This window comes from Prionailurus viverrinus, chromosome D1 (genome assembly GCF_022837055.1).
Source record: "Prionailurus viverrinus isolate Anna chromosome D1, UM_Priviv_1.0, whole genome shotgun sequence".
Taxonomy (NCBI): domain Eukaryota; kingdom Metazoa; phylum Chordata; class Mammalia; order Carnivora; family Felidae; genus Prionailurus; species Prionailurus viverrinus.
In genome coordinates, this window is record NC_062570.1 from 80,331,778 (window position 1) to 80,350,757 (window position 18,980).

General features: G+C 35.5%; 1 protein-coding gene, 1 long non-coding RNA gene and 1 other non-coding gene across 3 annotated transcripts; 1 reads left to right on the forward strand and 2 right to left on the reverse strand.

Moving 5' to 3' along the window:
- Positions 1-375: 375 nt before the first annotated feature.
- LOC125146521 (elongin-B-like) lies at positions 376-7,255 on the reverse strand. Its single transcript, XM_047823245.1, has 2 exons — positions 7,226-7,255; positions 376-729 (listed from the first exon to the last, which is right to left on the reverse strand). The coding sequence occupies exons 1-2, from the start codon at positions 7,253-7,255 to the stop codon at positions 376-378; spliced, it is 384 nt and encodes a 127-aa protein (XP_047679201.1).
- Positions 819-3,628, reverse strand: LOC125146771 (uncharacterized). The gene is made up of 4 exons (XR_007144892.1): positions 3,558-3,628; positions 1,800-1,922; positions 1,454-1,534; positions 819-919 (listed from the first exon to the last, which is right to left on the reverse strand). It is a non-coding gene; the product is annotated as an uncharacterized LOC125146771 (long non-coding RNA).
- A 10,843-nt stretch (positions 7,256-18,098) lies between the features above and the next one.
- On the forward strand, positions 18,099-18,171 carry TRNAQ-CUG (transfer RNA glutamine (anticodon CUG)). The gene has a single exon. It is a non-coding gene; the product is annotated as a tRNA-Gln (tRNA).
- The last annotated feature ends 809 nt before the right edge of the window (positions 18,172-18,980 follow it).

Below are 18,980 nucleotides of genomic sequence, written 5' to 3' on the forward strand. Positions count from 1 at the left end.
TCAGCCCAAAGGCTGCCCCGGAGTCTGTGAGAGCCTGCTTGCTGGAAGTCACAGTAGGAACCTTTGTCCCCAGGCTGAGCAGAAGGCTGGCCCCCGGGCCGGGGGTTCCTCCCAGGTCTCTGCGCACAGCCCCTGAGGGGCAGGCTGGAGTGGGTGTGGACAGTGGGGGCTCACAGAGCTTGGGGTCGGTCCCACAGCCACAGCCAGCCTAGGAAGCACACGGGGCTGAGAAGGAGCCTTGCAGGAGAGCAGACCCTATCCCAGGGAAGGTGACGCCCGAGTCAGCAGAGGGTGCGCAGAAAAAGGCAGCAACCAGGCAGACACCCAATCTCTTTTATTGGGAGGGGGGCCACTGGGGGTGAGCCCGGGGCCCTCTCACTGCACCCCCTGTTCATTGGCGCTGCTTCCTGAGTCCTGTGGCTTCATTACATCCGGCAGCTCGGGTGGACTGGAGAAGGGCTCGATGTGCAAGGCCTCGAAAGCTTCATCTGCCCGGAAGGCCAGACCCACGGTGGCTGGGGCCTGCGGCCGTGCCATCTGACTGGTGAAGCCGCACTCTCCCAGTGTCTGGCCATCATCCAGAAGTTGGTCGTTCTTGTACAGCGGCTGCTCGTCGGGCAGCCACTTGAAGATGCCCTCGACGATGCGCTTCAGCTCGAACAAGGTGCTCGACTCCTTGGCGTATGCGAAGATGGTGGTCTTGTGGGGCCTGATCATGAGGAACACGTCCTGCCAGGTCCTGGCTTGGGCTGCGATGCTGAGAACTCCCTCTGCAGGCCTCCCGACTAAACGAGGTTTCCTTTTACTTTTGGAAACTTTGGCAGAGCTCTATAGGTGAATCATGGAATTTTCTGGGACATTCCTGTAGGGCATTCTTGAAGAGAAATTCATCCGGTGATCAGAACTTTGGCCAATGTATCTGGTGATTCATTTTACATAGGGGATAAAAAAAAGGTTTGAGTGTATACTGATTCACGAGTGGTAGCCAATCGTTGGACTGGACGTTCAAGTGCTTGGAAGGAACATGAGCAGAAACTTGGTGAAAAGGAGATTTGTGGAAGAGGCACATTTGCAGACCTCAAATGTGACCAGGATATTAGGAAACCATATTTCAAAAATAATTAATGCATAGCAAAAAAGATTACATTATAAGAAATTATTATATAGCATATAGAAAACAAGTTTAATGGTGAAATCAAATTTATAGCACAATTAAATATTACTTCAATATCTGCCTTGAAAAACTATATGTATCTGAGTCAGTTTCCCACACCTTTTTTCTTCTTTAGTAGGTTTGAATTTTTCAGATGAGAGAGTTTCATTTATTATACAAAAAGTAAATAAATGAAACACCTAAGTAAGTAACTATTTTGCACACAGCAATACTACAAGAATAAAATTTCATTTGCCCACAACCAAACAGATTTTTTCTACAGTTCTCTAACTGTAATACCTCTAGAATGACTGCATCCCTGGCTTGAGTGATAACTTCTGCATCAAAAGTCACATATCGGTTCACGCAGAGATGTGAGATCTTTCACACAGAAAGAAAAGTGAAATGATATTACAATGCAGGAACTCTGGATGACCTCAGCTGTCTCTGTTAGCAAACTTCATTGGTAAGAAAAATAAGCAGTGACAATAAAAAATGTCTATTTTTTAGTGTATGATTGTGGGACAGAGAGAGAGAAAATAGAAAGTAATAACAAATCATTATTTTAAACCTAACCATTAATTACCCACTTCCATATTACAATACTATCAAAGAACAATCCCAAATCCTAGGGAATCTTCTGTACCTTTGCAGAGATTTTTCCACGCTTGGTTGTGTTTTGATATCAGTATGTGGTGTATGTGATATCAGCCTTCCATTAATGAATCATTCACGTAATACGTTTCTTGCAACTTTCTTGTGCCTTGTTCTGATCACATCCAGGTTGGGAGGAGAAAGAAGAGGTAACATAGGTTAATATAGGGAACAATGAAGGAGGAGGTATCCCACAGAAGCTGGTATCTTAAAATGTAGTAACTATCAGGCCCTCATCAAGACAGGAAGGGAATATCCAAAACAGAGTGTGGGGATCAATATCCCAAGGTCTCTCCTCCTACATCCACTATTATTCTTCCAGATTCTCCCGTTAGTCAACCTGGAAGGCAGAGGGCAAGAAAGCACAGATGATGCAGCCCACAGAATTCAGTTTTCTGGATCACAGAAGAGGTGAATTCATATGGATGGCAACAGAGAATACCAACACGGCCAACTCTTTGTTCCACTTAGCATCTATTCTTGTCTGTGCTAAGAACTTACACCTTGAATTTACACCTTGAACCCAGCCACAATATTCATGGAAGGATGACATCAATTCAGATATACTTCCAACTGGAATTTAAATTGTAAAGCAACCCACTACCAGAACTCTTCAAGTAAGACAGCAAATAAAAGTATTAAAACCAAATCTACAATTATAGTTGGGAGATTTTAAAACTCCTTTTACAGTAAAAGACAAAAATCGTGGGGAGAAAATAAGCAAGGTTAACAAAAAGGACCTATTTCTAAAAGCTGCTTCTAGAATCTAAGGCCCTACCTTAAGAAACTTAGAGGGCAAAAGAAATGCAAATCAGAAGACAAAGGCAATTGAAGACAGTAAGCAAGATAGCAGACATCAATGAATGTGAAAGCAGAAAGAAACAAAACAGAAAATAACCAAAAAGAGAAAGTCAGTTTATTGTGAAGATAAAATAAAAATGATAAACATCTAGGAAAACTAACAAATATAAAGGAGAGGAGACACAAATTATTTATGAGTACTGAAAGAAGGGATATTCCTACAGACTCTTAGGACATATATAGGATAATATAGAAAACTATAAAGAACTCTACATACACAAATTTGACAACTTATACAATGTACCTAAGCCTCAAAAACTATAAAATATCAAAATTCACTGAAGAAGAAATATATAGCATTAATATTCATATAACTCTTAAAAATGAATTCATATTTAATCCTTCAGATTAAAAACAAGACCCATTGGTTTCACTGGAAAACTTTATCACACATTTAAAGACAAATAACACTAATTCTAAACAATTTCTTCAAGAAAATTGAAGAATGAAAAATAAAAACTTCCAGTTTCATTTTATGAGTTCAGAATAACATATCAAAACTAGATAAAGACAGCACAAAAAAGAAAACTACACACCACTATCCCTTGTTACTATAGCTACAAAAACTTCAACAATATATAAACAGCAACAACAACAACAACATACCTAGCCATATATGAAGAGAAAAATATACTATGATCAACTAAAATTTACCCTAGAAATGCAATGGTAATTGAACGTGTGAAAATTTGGTCAATGGAAACTTGTGTAATAATAGTGTGAAAAAGAAGGAAAAAATACACAATCCTTTTGATACTGAAAAGGCATTTCATAAAACACAATATTTATTTATGATAAAAATTCTCAGCAGCTAAGAATACAAAGAAACCATTGCTTTGTAGAGAAAGTGATATGCCCTGATTCGAGAGACCCCCCGAAAACAAATCACCAGAGTCCAGAGCCAAAGCCAACCGGCAAGGGTCGTTTATTGCAGGTTGGAACCCGGTCCTCCGCGCACTCGTTGCCGGTGACGCAAGAGGCCCCGAGCAAGGATCTTACAGCTTTTTTTATAGACAGGCACAAACAAGTTAGGGATTTTTTTGAGGTTACAGAGTTGTTATAGGTTGACATTTAAATTTGAACACTCAGCAGAACTTGATTGGTTCTCGCCTTTATTTCAAACCATTCAGCAGAACTTGATTGGTTCCCGCCTTTATGTCAGACTACCACTGGGCGTGCCCTGGCTGGTTTCCGGAACGGCGGAGGAGGGGAAAGATCTTTTCTTTGCAGTTGTGAGTACACCTGGTAATTTTTCTCTTAGCCTCTCAAAAGGTCGTCAAAAAAACCTGCAGCTAACATCATATTTCATAATTAAAGAGTGACTGCCTTACCCATAAAATTGGGAGGAAGGCAAAAATGTCCATTGCAGTCCCATTTAACATCATACTGGAAGTCTAAATCGAGGCAATAACACAAGAAAAAGAAATGCAAGTTAAATTGATTGGAAATGAATTTATTTTCTATTTACAGATATTATGGCTGTATATCAAGACAATTACAACCCATCAAAAAACAAAAACAAAAAACTCCTAAAATTAATGTGTGTTAAGGAAGAATATAGATACAATGTTAGCACACACACACAAATTCAACTGTATTTCTTCATACTGGTAATGTAAATGGAAACCAAAATTTTAAAATAACAGTTAAGATATCTGAAAAAAGTAATATTGGGTAAAATCAAAGAAAATACATAAATAAGGTCTGTATGCTGAAAAATATGAATACCAGTGAAAGAAATTAAACAGCACATAAGAAAATGGAGAGACATATTGTGCTCAGTTGGAAGTCTAAACATGATAAAGATGTGAATTCTCTTAAAATTGACTTATAGATAAAAAATCTTGTCTAACCACATTGCCATGTGTAGATGAAGGAGTGTCTGTTGACCAACAGCAGCCAGAAATCCGATTCCCTTCAAAATGTATAGGAATATAAACTTCACCTGTCCTCCTGGAAACTTCAGGCCAGAGCTCACCACTGCTTACAAAAATACTGTGACATAATAAAAGTTTCTTTCTTTGACAAGTGTAAATTTACATCTCCTAACAGTCTCTGATTCAATTCAAATTTTTTAAATTCCAAGTAAAGTTGTAAAGTTGTGTTTCACTGTCTTTTTAGCTCTCTATACATCCAATTGATATGATCTAACCTGCCTTCTGTATTTTCTTTACAATACCCATTTTCTTTATTATATTTATTGCCAAGAGTAGTCTATTTCTAAAAATGTTCAGAGTATATATGATTATGAAGCACTGTACTAACAGTTTATAAGAATAAAATATTTTACAACTTCACCCAAGTAGTCCATGTTACATTATATAACCCTCTAAAAGGAAGAGAAGTTTTATAGAGATCATATAATATGTATATATAAATTTATTATAGCTATTTATACTATAATAACTATATATACTATATATATAAATAAGATTGAATTGTGCTAGTGCATAGGAATCATTTAACATGATTTATTACTCATATTACTCATACTGTTACATATAACTCATACACAGAAGAGTTGCTGTAAAATATATATACACACATATTATATGTACTATATATACTGTACACACTATATACTATATGTACTATGTGTACTATATGTACAGATATACTATATGTACTATACAAAGACAGAGAAAGAGAAAGAGAGATAATAGCAAGCATTATTTGTACAATTCACATTACAATTATGTTGCATTACTGATAGAATTTTACTTTTGTATCTTATACTGCAATATTCTTATGTTTCATCAGAAAATTGAAATACAAAAAATAACTCACTTGTCCAATGCTATGATACCTGGAAATAATAGAACTGTAATGTAAACATCTTATTCCAATTTTCATGTCAGTTTTAATGGAACTCATAATTTCTCATTATAGAAACATTGTTGCTTTTATCTCACTAAGTTACATACATAATACAACTTTATATCTAAATGAAAATTTATTTAAATACAAAGTTTTATTCTACTTGTAAAGTGATTTAAAGATATAATGAGGAACCTTGGGGTTAACAAATTTTGTTTTGTTGTGAATGAGGGTCATGTCAGAATGAGAGACTTTAATCATGATAATTCCCCAAAGACAAACCTGAAATTGGTTTATACTAATGTGGGATGTGTTATAAATGTCATTCTAGATGTGAGCCAATGGAGAGACAGGTAATGATTCAAAACTATAATTTAAAATCTATTTTAAAACTAATTGAAACAAACTATAGTTACCCCTTTGGGGAAATTTTTTGTACAACTCATTCTTTTGAAAATTGCATTTGAGAAAGTGGTATGTGTGGGACATTACATTATCCATTTTTAAAATGGAAGTTGTAAAAATGAGTATTACTTAGGATAAAAAGACATTAAGAGAAATTTATTCTGCAAAGTAATTTCAACCTGCATTTCTATGCTATTTAAGAGCAACTTGCTGGTTGAGTCACTGTCTATGCTAGATTAAAGAACTTAAGGCAAACAAGGTACATTCACATAGAATCATGACAATGATTTACATCTATAAAGTGAGCTTGAATTTATTTATTTATTGCATTGATTGTAGGCAGTTAAGCTGTCTTATTGCACATATATTTCCTAATTCACTGACAGAATCACCCTAATTCACTGACAGAAAAATAAGTGTAAATTACCAGTCAGTGATAAATGAAAGTGTATCCTGGGACAATTCTGACACTTACCCAAATGCTTTGAATTTCCAGAGAAACAAGGCTTATATGCAGCTACCTCTCTGATGACTCATATCTAGGAGCTAAGGATTAGCCAAACAATAGTATGTCATGGAAACCCTGGGAGTGAATCCATGAGGAGGACACTACTCTGTTCATACAAGCAAAGTAGACAGAGTTTATTCTATGCCCTGTCAGTTAGGAAAAAAAAAAAAAAAAAAAAAAAGAGGAGACCCTAACTCAGGAGCTGATTTCCTAAAGTTATGATATGATACACCAATGATAATTATGGAAAATCATATTAAATGATCTCTATGCTCTAGGTGCAGTGCAATTCTAACACCCCATGAAAAGGATTCTTAAAAGACTAGCTGAACTATTTGATTCCCTTTAACCAACTAGACACAATGATAAACACTTTCTCTTCATGTGTCTAAGGATTCCCTTATAAATCACTCTCTTGTAACCAACCATCTGTGTACTCCTTCCTATAAAATATAAGGCAAAACCACCTCACCAAGATATTCTAATCTTTGGATATGTAGCCTCACCCTATGGCAATAGCCTTGATGAAATTAGTTCCCATACTTATTTGGTTTTTGTCTTTGACACACCTAATGACCCTTTACATTTGATATGAATCGCAATTTTATCTACAGTTCTACAAAGTATCTCATTTGATTCTTATAGATACTCTTTTTAAAGTCACAGAAACTATGGCTCAAAAAGTTGTATAACTATGAAGAGTATTTCTTATTCCCCACAATTGTACACATATATTTTTGTTTCTGATATGTGCCTGAGAGGGCTCCCTAACCTTATGTATAAGTGGTTCATTTCTATAAAGGAAGACTGTTAACTCCAAAGCTAACTATGCATAAAGAGGGAAGAGACCTCTTCATCTTGGAGTGATTCCAGAGTTGTAACAAGAACCGTAGGTTTCAGAACCGTGAAGGATTCTTTAGTCATTTTGTTGCTTACCAAAAACTATCAGTATTACTTATAAGATAATGTTTAGGAATGATTATAGCTTAGATAGCCTATAATTCTGGCTAATTGGCTTGAGTAAACTTAAATTTTATGCTTAGCAATATAAGTAATGGGAATTTAATAGTGTTAGCTTTGTTCTGCATAAAGAAATAAGTATAAAATGAGGAAGATGGAAGTGAAGCTTAGCCCATGCAATGGGACACCCTCCGTGCCATGCAGGTCAGACAGGGCCACACCCTGTGTGCTTCTCTTGAAAGTGACCACTTTGTAATTGTTGTTAACTAGGTAAAATGAACATCAATCAAATACAACTTAATTTCTTGTTGGAGAGTAAAGACATTTCACAACATATTCTCTTCAGTAGTTTGGGCATCTTGTAAAATCCTAATTGAAAATCTTCCTCAGGACGCATAGAATGCAGGCTATGGAATCAGGTGAGTTCCTTAAATAAAAAGTGTTAGGTAAGTGCCTGGGAGCTCAGTTGGTTAAGCCCTCAACTCTTGATTTCGGCTCAGATCATGATATCACAGTTTGTGAGATCAAGCCCCACATAGGGCTCTCTGCAGTGACAGCAAGGAGCCTGCCTGAGACTCTCTCTCTCCTTCTCTCTCTGGGCCCCTACCTCTCTCCCTCAAAAAAAAAATAGATATATCTTTTAAGACAGATATTAATTTAATTTTTAAAATATATATTTCCCTGATATTAAATATAGGGTTCACCAAAGATCAGTGGTCTAAATCTCATTTTATGAAGATATCATATACGCCAATGGTCTAATGTAGTCAAAAGGTTGCAGAATGATTTATCCTTATCATTTTCATTACTTTCTTTTTTTCCATTTTTTAATTAAAATTTTTTTATTCAAACTTAATTTTATTCACTTTTAATCACTCATTTTAAATACCAACATGTGATATAGCTAAAATATATTAATTATTCAACATGCCAGAGCATAACAAACATATTTTCACACAATAACTCATTCACCTGTCCTTCTTTTCATTCATGCAACAAATAATGTTTTCTACAGGGGGCTCCTGGGTGACTCAGTCTGTTGAGTGTCTGATTTGGGCTCAGGTCATGATCTTATGGTTCACAGGCTCAAGCCCCATGTCAGGCTTTGTGCTGACAACACTGGACCTGCTTTGGATTCTCTGTCTCCCTCTCTCTGTCTCTCTCTTTCTCTCTGTCTCTATGTCAAAAAGAAACAAACATTCAGAAAATTTTTAAAAAGATTAAGTCTTTCCGGGCGCCTGGGTGGCACAGTCGGTTAAGCGTCCGACTTCAGCCAGGTCATAATCTCGCGGTCCGTGAGTTCGAGCCCCGAGTCAGGCTCTGGGCTGATGGCTCAGAGCCTGGAGCCTGTTTCCGATTCTGTGTCTCCCTCTCTCTCTGCCCCTCCCCCGTTCATGCTCTGTCTCTCTCTGTCCCAAAAATAAACGTTGAAAAAAAAAAATTAAAAAGATTAAGTCTTTCTACGTGTAAGATAATGTTCTAAGCACAAACTAGAAACAAAAATAATAGACACAACACTCTGACCTCAAAGACCTTATGAAGCTTACAATCTTTGGTGAAAATAAGGGAGCAGGGATGGACAGACAATAGACAAATACACAAGTAGCAACACATATAGTATCCCAAATTGTGGAGACATAGAGAAAATACAACAGGAAATGAGAATAGAAATTATGGACGTGGGTAGACTGCAGGTGAATGCAATAATACAGGGCTATACAGGCCATTTATTAAGATTTTGTCTTACTCTTGAGTGAAATGGAAAATCATTGGATGTTTTATAGCAAAGAATTTTGAACAAAGAATTTTAAGCAAAAAAATTACAAAGAACTACATTTAAAAATAATTACTTGGTCAGTCTTGAGAATACAGAGAAGCAAGGGCTAAAGTAAAAAGTCTATTAAGGAAGCTGTTAGAATAATCTAGATGAAGATTATATTGAATCATTGAGGGAAGTAGTAAGACCTTCAACAAGTGTTGGTCTCCATTTAAATGTATATTTCCAATTTCCACAAAGAATCAATGTTCGAAATGAAGCTATCAGATAAGAAAATTTGTTGTTTTTTAAATTTTGTGAATGGTTTTAAATAATCAAAAACACTTTTCCAATGAATGTTATCTTTCAAAGTAGTAGATATTGGAAAGTAGATTGTATATTTCTCTAAAACAGTTATGGATCCTTTTGGCATTTGATTTTATATTCAATAAATAACAGTGGTATGTTAAAAGAAGAAACAGAATCATAAAAGCCAACTAGTTCAATACTACTGCCTTTAATATCAGGACACTTGGTTACAGGTGACAAATTTCAACTCAAAATAATTTATGCAACCAGGGAAAAGTATTAATTCATGTGAATGAGAATTTCCAGTGGTCAAAAAGATATACCTGGCCTCCAGTACTTTTATATGAAGAATTTAGTGAAATTCTCATTTATTCTTTTTCTGTACATGTCATTCCACATTTTCCCCCTTTTCTATTAGCTTCATGTTTTTGGCATAACTTCCTAGAATTGTAGCAAAGTTGTTCTGTAGAACTTCCTCAAAAAGGCTTAGTCTTTAGCTATCACTCTTTTGTCTTCTCTCATGACCCTAGCCCTAAGCAATTGCTTACCTACTTTATGTGTCTATAGTATTACTGATTCATTTAAGTGGACTCATACAATCCATAGTCTTTGAGGGCTGGCTTTCTTTCACTTATCATAAAATTTTCAAAGTTCATACATGTTATAAAATATTTCAGTACTTCTTTCTTCTTAGGAGCACATACTATCTATTGCACGGCTATATTGTATTTTGTTCATCCATTCATCAGTTAATGGGCAATTCATTTGTTCTCATCTTTTGACTCTTATGTGTAATGTTGCTATCAATATCATGTGCATGTTTTTGTGCAGTCATATGTTTTTATTTCTCTTAAATATTTACCTAAAAGTAGAATTGCTATGTTGCATGATCCTCAGTGTTTATTTGAGGAAGTGCCAGACTATTCTCCAAAGTTTCTGGCATTATTTTGTTTCACCAACAATGTATAAGTGTTCCAACGTTTCCACATCCTTGCCAGCAGTGGCCAATATGTGGCTCTTCCATTATAGCCACCCTAGCGGTGTGAAGTGATATCTCCCTGTGGTTTTGATTTGCATATACACAATGACTAATGATGTTGAGCATCTTTTTGTGTGTTTGTTAGTAATCTTTATATCTTCGTTCAAGAAATGTCTATTCAGATCCTTTGGCCATTTCCAAAGATTGGATTATTTGTAGTATTGTTATTGAGTTTGAAGAGTTCTTTGAATATTCTAGATATAAGTCCCTTATCAGTTCTGTAATATTTTCACCCATTCTCTGGGTTACCTTTTTATTTTCTAATATTGTCCTTTGAAGCATACATGTATCTAATTTATATTTTATATTTATATAGCCATTAAAGATTTCTTATGAGGATTATTTGCATGATGTTTTTCTAACTCTTCTTTGAATCTATATTTAAGTGTTTCTTTATTAGAAAACATACACTTTCATTTTGCTTTTTTATCCAGGTTGTATATAAGGTATATTTAGACCATTTACAGTTAATATAAATGTTGATATAGATTTGTTTAACTCTTAGTCTTATTTTTTGTTTTCTAATTGTTTCAGTTATTCCTTGTTCCATTTTCCCTATTTTATGCCTTGTTTTAAAATAATTATATTAAAATTTTAGCTCCCATTTTATCTCCACTGTTACATTTTTTGTGCTATATTTTACACTGCTGCTCTAGAATTTGAAACATATATTTTTATCATATCAGTTTATTTTTTTAAATATCATAGCGTTTAACAATAGTGTAATTAATCCCATTTGTCCCTTCCAACCTTAGAACTATATTTATCAAACATTAAAATTATATATATATATATATATATATATAAGCCCCCAAATATATTTATATTAATTTTATTTGAATAGGATTTTGAAGACTTTTAAAGAAAGATGAAGAAATTGTATATTTATATTTTATATGTATTTTACCATATATAGTACTGTTTGTTTCTTCACATACCACAAAGTTGCCAACTGGCTTATTTTCTTCAATCTAAGGTGCTTCGTTTAATATGTCTCAAAGTGCAAGTTTTCTCAAGACATTCTTGAGGTAGTTTTTGGTCTGCAATGGGTCTTTATTTCCCCTTCATTTATAAATGCTGCTTTCATTGGATAAAGAATTCAACACTGACAGACTGTTTTTAGAAAGTTAAAGATATATCATTTTCTTCATCTCTGCATTGTTTCTGATAAGTAAGCAGCAATTCTTAAAATTTCTTTCTTTGCAAATAATTTGTCTCTTTTCCTGGCTGATCATAGGATTTTCTTTTTATGACTGTATTTCACCCATTTGAATATGAACTGCCTTGATATTTTTATTTTTGCTTATCCTGCTTCACTTTTATTGAGCATTTTTGGATTTATGGATTTATAGTTTTCATGAATGTTGAAATGAACTATATTTCTTCAAATATCTTTGTGGCCTACCTTCACTTATTTCCTTCTGTGATTCCAGGTACACATGTATGAGAATGCTTGATATTATCCCACAAATGTATCTTTTTTTATTCTCACTTTTCTAACGTCAGGTTCACTAATCTTTTGGTCTGTGGGATCCTAAGTATTGGTAAACTCATCCAGTGATTTTTTTTTTAATTTTTTTTTTTCAACGTTTATTTATTTTTGGGACAGAGAGAGACAGAGCATGAACGGGGGAGGGGCAGAGAGAGAGGGAGACACAGAATCGGAAACAGGCTCCAGGCTCTGAGCCATCAGCCCAGAGCCTGACGCGGGGCTCGAACTCCCGGACCGCGAGATCGTGACCTGGCTGAAGTCGGACGCTCAACCGACTGCGCCACCCAGGCGCCCCGAAGCATACATTTTTAAATGAAAATGTGTAATTAGCCTTTACTCTTCCTGGTAGAAAGGGAAAGAGGGATAGTTGGTAAATTTGTACCCTGCTTTTAGGCAAATATGGGGAGCACAGGGAACTTTTCTTGTATCTGCCTCTTATCAAATGCCTTCAGCTTATAACAGTCCTCAAGCCAAGCTGGTGTATTGTGAGGTGGAATATTCTGCCACCTTTAGAGCCAAAACTTAAGTGGACATCCATGAAAATTTCTGGAACTTTCTCTCTACAGCTTTCTCTTCCCTGATATTTTTCTCTATAAATCCTAGCTCCCTCCAACTCTGATATCTGTCCTATTATTTCAGAAAGACCTTCATGCTCTAGTTAGCTCTCATCTACCTCCTTTTAAGCCATAGAGTGCCTCCATACAGAAAAATATGACAAGAATAGAAGTCGTCTCATTTGTTAGTTCAAAGATTTCAGTCAATACTGTCTATGGTCCCATATCTAAAAATGGAAATTTCTTATATTTTGTCTAATTATTTCACTGTTCATGATGGCAGCCCATGTCCTATATTTGCTACTTTTTCACAATTAGCTTTTTAATTTTTTTTAATCTTTTTAATGTTTATTTATTTTTGAGAGAGACAGAGACAGAATGTGAGTGGGTTAGGGGCAGAGAGAGAGAGGGAGATACAGAATCTGAAGCAGGCTCTAGGCTCCAAGCTGTCAGCACAGAGCCCAACGTGGGGCTCGAACTCACAAGCTGTGAGATCATGAATGACCTGAGCCGAAGCTGGACGCTTAACCGACAGAGCCACCCAGGCACCCCAAGCTTTTTAGTTTTTTAAATGTGCATTGGGCATGGTTGATTTATACCATACAGATCTTGCAGTCTTTTTTCTTCCTTAGAAAAGGGTCAGTTTTATTATAGTGTGCAGTTCATTTGCTGGTCGATCACCTTGAATTGTGGAATATAAAGGAACATTTCTGAAAGGCTAGAATGTTACCCAAGTCCTTCCACATGCAAAGGATTCAATTTCAAAATATTGTTTGACTCATTGGATCTTATCAGGGCCTGGTTTTATTCTCTAATTCCTTGAAAACATTGCTTTATCCATTTTTAAAAATTTTAATGCTAGTATGATTAACATACATTGTTATATTAGTTTCAGGTGTACTATCTAGTGATTCAACAATTCTATACATTACTCAGTGCTCATCATGATAAGTGTACTCTTAATCCCTAATACCTATTTCAACCATCCCCCCACCACCACCTCCCCTCTGATAAACATCGGTTTGTTCTCTATAGTTAAGTTTTTTGGTTTGTCTCTTTTTTTCTTTGTTTTGTTTCTTAATTTCCACATATGAGTGAAATCATATGGTATTTAAATGTCTTTCCTTGACTGACTTATTTCACTTAGCATTGCACCCTCGAGATCCATCCATGTTATTGCAAATGGCCACATTTCATTATTTTTTATAACTAAGTAACATTCTATTATACATGTATGTGTATATATACACACATCACTTCTTCTGTATCCAGTCATTGATCCTTGGACACTTGGACTGCTTCTACAATTTGGCTATTGTAAATAATGCTGCAATAAACATACAGATGCATATATTTTTTCAAGTAGTTTTTTTCATATTTTTTAGATAAATGTCCAGTAGTGCAATTCCTGGATCATATGGTGATTCTATTTTTAAGGAACCTCCATACTGTTTTCCACAGTGACTGCACCACTTTGCATTCCCACCAACAGTGCATGAGGGTTCCTTTTTCTACATCCTCACCAACACTTGTTGGGAGAGGGAGGGAAATGGCACCTGCCAGCTCTTTTGTTCTTGGAGAAGTCCCCCAAAGACCCCTCCAGCCCCTCCAGCACATGTTCTGAGATTAGTAAATAAATCTCCTTCCATATATCCCAGGTGTTTTTAAACTGCTGCTTCTATGCTGTAGGTTATTTGGGGTTCTTTGTTGTGCTTTCTTTTTAAGGGTAGGGACTCTACCCTCCTAATTCTCCCAGAACTGAGCCAGCTAATTTTTAAAGTTCTGGGTGTTAGGCTCTACTAATTGTTAGCTCCCTCTGGTTTTCACAGTCAAATGTTACGGGGATTTGTCTTCTCCATGTAGGTCCCCCATGCCTGGAGTACCTGGCATGGGGCTCTGCTCTTCTCCCTTCTCCAAGCCTGCTAAATCCCTCCCTCCCAGGACAGTGCTGTGAGTCCATTTGGCTCCCTACCATACCTCCACCCTTCATACCCTTCTTCATGTGGTCTCTTCTCTATTTTTAGTTGTGAAGTCTGTTCTTTCAGTCTTTGAGTCATTTTCTGCATTATTTACATGATGTAGGCATTATCCAGTTATATCCATGGGAAGAGGTGAGTTTAGGATTCTCCACCTCTGCTCACTTCCCCAGAAATCCCTCATTATCTACTTAACACATTTTTGTGGGCACTTAAAGTGGGCCAGCAATTCCAAAATCAGCTATTCCATTATAGATGGAATAGAAATCAAGCCATAGAATTTGGTGATGCCTTGTTATGCATCATTATTTTAGGAAGAGTTTACTAATCCAGTGCCCCTCCTATACGCTACCACAGTATAATGTACTTTGCATACCATATCCTCAATAAACCTATGTAGCAATGGCCTTTTGTTATTTTATGCTCCCCTACTAGACTGTACACTCTAAGAGAGAAGGGGTCCTGTTGAAATTGTTTTCTCTTATAACTTTGGCAGTTAGCACTATTCTGGGCACAAAAATAGATGCATAAAAATCTAGTTTGGTGTTGATTGACAGATTGAAAGATTTCAGAAAATTTAGGCAGAAAATTGTAACTGGAATTTTACAAATGATTCTCCCCGAATAGCTCAGAATATCTTAAATATAAGAGTATTAAGAAGGTCAATGCTGAGAGTTAACCCTACTGTTCAACTTTATGAATAAAAAGGTTTTACCTCTCTCAGCCTTAGGCTCTATCTCATTTCCATAAATCAAAATAGCATAGTTAACATTTGCCACCTTTAATTTCAAACTTCACTTTTACACCAGTTATTTAAAACATGTAAAATGAGTTCTGACCCATGCTATACAGTTTAAATAGTCACTGACTAAAGTGTGGATGAGGGCACCCTGAAAATGTTTGATAAGCATTATTATAAGGCATCATTATAACTGGAAATATTTTTATTTTGTGTGATATGACAGTCCAAAGATTCTGATGCCCAGCTGAGAAAATTAGTTAATCTGTCAAAGGCTTTTTTAAATGTATACAACCAAACAACTGGATGGGATGACATATAAGGTTGTTTTTGGCTCTGAAATGCTATGACTATTAAGACAACCTAATTTATTACAGTAACAAGTAGTTTGCCCTATGGCAAAAAAAAAAAAAAAAAACCCTTCTTGTTTATTAGGAAAGATTTTAAGGTAGTACTTTTTGCACTTGGCCTGAACACTTTTTCCTTGGCAAGATCTTATCCAAGCCTTCCTTCAGAGCAGAAAGTATTTTCTAATTCAATGTATTTTTTTAATTTTTTAAAAAAGTAATTGTATTACTCCTAAGAGATCAGTGTGGGTGCCAACTAATTCATCTTAAATAAAAATTGCATTATGTCAATTGTTGTTAAAGAATGTGAAAATCTTGTGAAAAATCTATTTGCCCCATGGCCCTATCATCCACACACATCACGCACCATTAATAATTACATGTCACCAGCACAATATTTATATTTGGCAAATCTAACACTTAGTGGGGATTACTATTGCTAGCAAAATAGCATATTTTTATTAACAAAAAGCTGTGGGGGTGCCTGGCTGGCTCAATGGGTAGAGCATGTGACTCTTGATCTTGGAGTTGTGATTCAAGACCTATGTTGGGTGTAGAGATTACTTAAAAATAAAATTGTAAAAAAATAGTTGTGAAAACTACTCTTTATTTTTCTTTTTTTAAAGGACTCTTTACATAATCTAAAATATCCTATACATATCTGATGTACATGTTAGTGGTAGGTCCCTTGTAATAAGCAATGTATCAGTGGCTTATTTGGCTTTTTTGATATTCAGTGTACTCTTCTAATCCTTCCATGAGAGTAAATAACATTATCCATGGAAACTATCTCAAAATGGGAAAGAAGTATTTGGTGTAGATCTAGACAGCTATTGTTAAGATAAGATCTTGAGGTTACCTAGGTTAGAAGGAGAGAGAAAATAAAATAAACAATTCTACTACAGAGATATATGTTTTAATGATTTTTAAAGACACACATGAGAATAATAATTTAATAGACAAATATTGCATTATGTAACAAGTTCTAACCCCTTTAAAAGATATATTTAGTCACTGGGGTTTTTTTTTGTCCAAAATTGTGCACCTTACTACTTTGATCTTTATTTTTTTTCCTATAAATATCTACATACACTCATGTCTATTAAGTTAATGTTTGAATCCATAACCTAATAGTATGTATTATAATGTTGTTTTCATAATATCTTTTGTCTCTTAAGAACTAAGCAAACCCCCAAAATATTATTTCATTTTAAAACTACTCAAGCTTGGGGCGCCTGGGTGGCGCAGTCGGTTAAGCGTCCGACTTCAGCCAGGTCACGATCTTGCGGTCCGTGAGTTCGAGCCCCGCGTCAGGCTCTGGGCTGATGGCTCAGAGCCTGGAGCCTGTTTCCGAATCTGTGTCTCCCTCTCTCTCTGCCCCTTGCCCGTTCATGCTCTGTATCTCTCTGTCCCAAAAATGAATAAACGTTGTAAAAAAAAAATTTAAAAAAAAAAAAAACAAAAACAAACAAACAAACAAAAAAAACTACTCAAGCTTATAAGAAAAATTGCAAACATCATACACTTCTATCTGACCTTCATCCTATTTCTCAAATATTAACATCTCACATAAACATAGAATAAAGGCCAACAACCCAGAGTCTCACATCTTGAGTGCAGTGTAGTTTTTCTGTCTCTTTCGTCTCCTTTCATCCTGGAAAATGTGACCATCTTCTTTTGTCTAAATGACTATTTTGAAAAGTAGTGGTCCATTGTGTCCTAGAACACCATTCAATTTGGGTTTGTCTGTTGTTTATTCATGTTTAAAAATACGGTTTTTGTGGGGCACCTAGGTGGCTCAGTTTGTTAAGTGTCCTATTTTGGCTCAGTCATGATCTCGTGATTCAAGAGTTCAAGCCCCACATTAGGCTCTCTGCTTTCAGAGTGGAGTCCCCGCTTTGGAGTCTTTATCTCCCTCTCTCTGTCCCTTACATGCTCTTCCTCTCTCTCTCTCTCTCAAATATAGAAATATTAAAAATTCAAAAAATAAAGCTATTTAAAGTTTTTTTTTAATACCACATGACTGATATTGTGTGCCTTATGTTTGCATCCTATCAGGAGATACATAATGTCAACATGTGTAACTACAGATGTTGTTGCCTTCCATCAGTTGGTTGAGGTGGCGGCTCCAGGGTTTTGAATTGCAAATTTATCTAATTTCCATTTATGGTTTAAAATTACTCCACTGGATGACACTTTAAGAATATGTGATTATCCTGTTCCTTGTGATAATTGGAGGATAAATTAATGTAGTGTACCTTAAATGGTGAATATTTTTATCATTCCTTCTACCTTTATTAATTAGAAGCCTATGAAAATGAACTGCTCTTTCTCATTTAATATTATTCACTTAATTATTTATATCAGTCTGACATTGAAGATATTTATTTTTTCTATAGATCGTAATCCGTTATTATCATTGTTATTAACATTCTTTTATTGTGATAAGACCACTTAACATGAAATGTATCCACTTACATTGTTAAGTTTACAATCCAGTATTGTTAAAAGTAGGCACAACATGGGATGCCTGACTGGCTCACTTGGTAGAGCATGAGACTCTGGATCTCAGGGTTGTGAGTTCAAGCCCCATGTTGGGCATGCAACTTACTGAAGATAAAAAAAAAAAAATAATAAGCATTGTACATAGGTTTCTAGAATATGTTCATCTTATATAACGTCTTGGTTTTACCTGACAAACCACAAATCAGGCCAGCTCCCTTCCTGAGGGAATTTCTAAACAGAATATATAAACTAGAATAATGTTTCCAGATTGCAAGTGTGAAGAACCAGAGTAATTTAAAAAATCTAAGAAGTATCATATTTGTCTACATTTACTCCCTACTCATGGGCATCATCTTAATTCAACCACCATGATTTTTAAAGTTATCTTCCATTTAACTATTATGCTATCCTATTGCTCTCAGAATTAGATAATCAGAGTGACAGTTAACTTCCTGTTACTCTCCCTGTATTAAACATACCTTTTAGCAAAAATGTCTTAAATTGGGGTATTTCTTAACTAATTTATTTTTTTCTGAGACATGTGAAACCAAACATCTTTTGTATCAGCTTGAATAATAGTGAATACAAATGCTTGAAGAGAAATCTAATTCTACTTCTATGGAAGTACAGGAAGGGAAAAAATCAAATTACAGATGTGAACTGAGTAATTAAAATAAACAAATAAACACATTAATAAGCTGAGATACCCTACGTTTAAAAAAAAAACTCAGGGGGTGAGAATTAACTAAATTACTCTCTCAACTGCTAGTGTTTGACATTAAAGTGAGTACTATCTGACTGGGCATCTTTGTGGCTACTTGTACATCAACTCTGTTTCTGAGTTAAATTTATTATTATACCTTTATTTTCAAGTGTAGGATTCTAGGACTCCTATAATTGCTTTA

Bases quoted from the DNA above. Each gene is read 5' to 3' on its own strand.
- LOC125146521 (XM_047823245.1), bottom strand. From the start codon at position 7,255: ATGAAGAGGTCTCTTCCCTCTTTATGCATA. The intron at 730-7,225 runs GTTAGCTTTGGA...AGGACCTGGCAG, and splicing joins CTCTTCCCTCTTTATGCATA to GACGTGTTCCTCATGATCAG.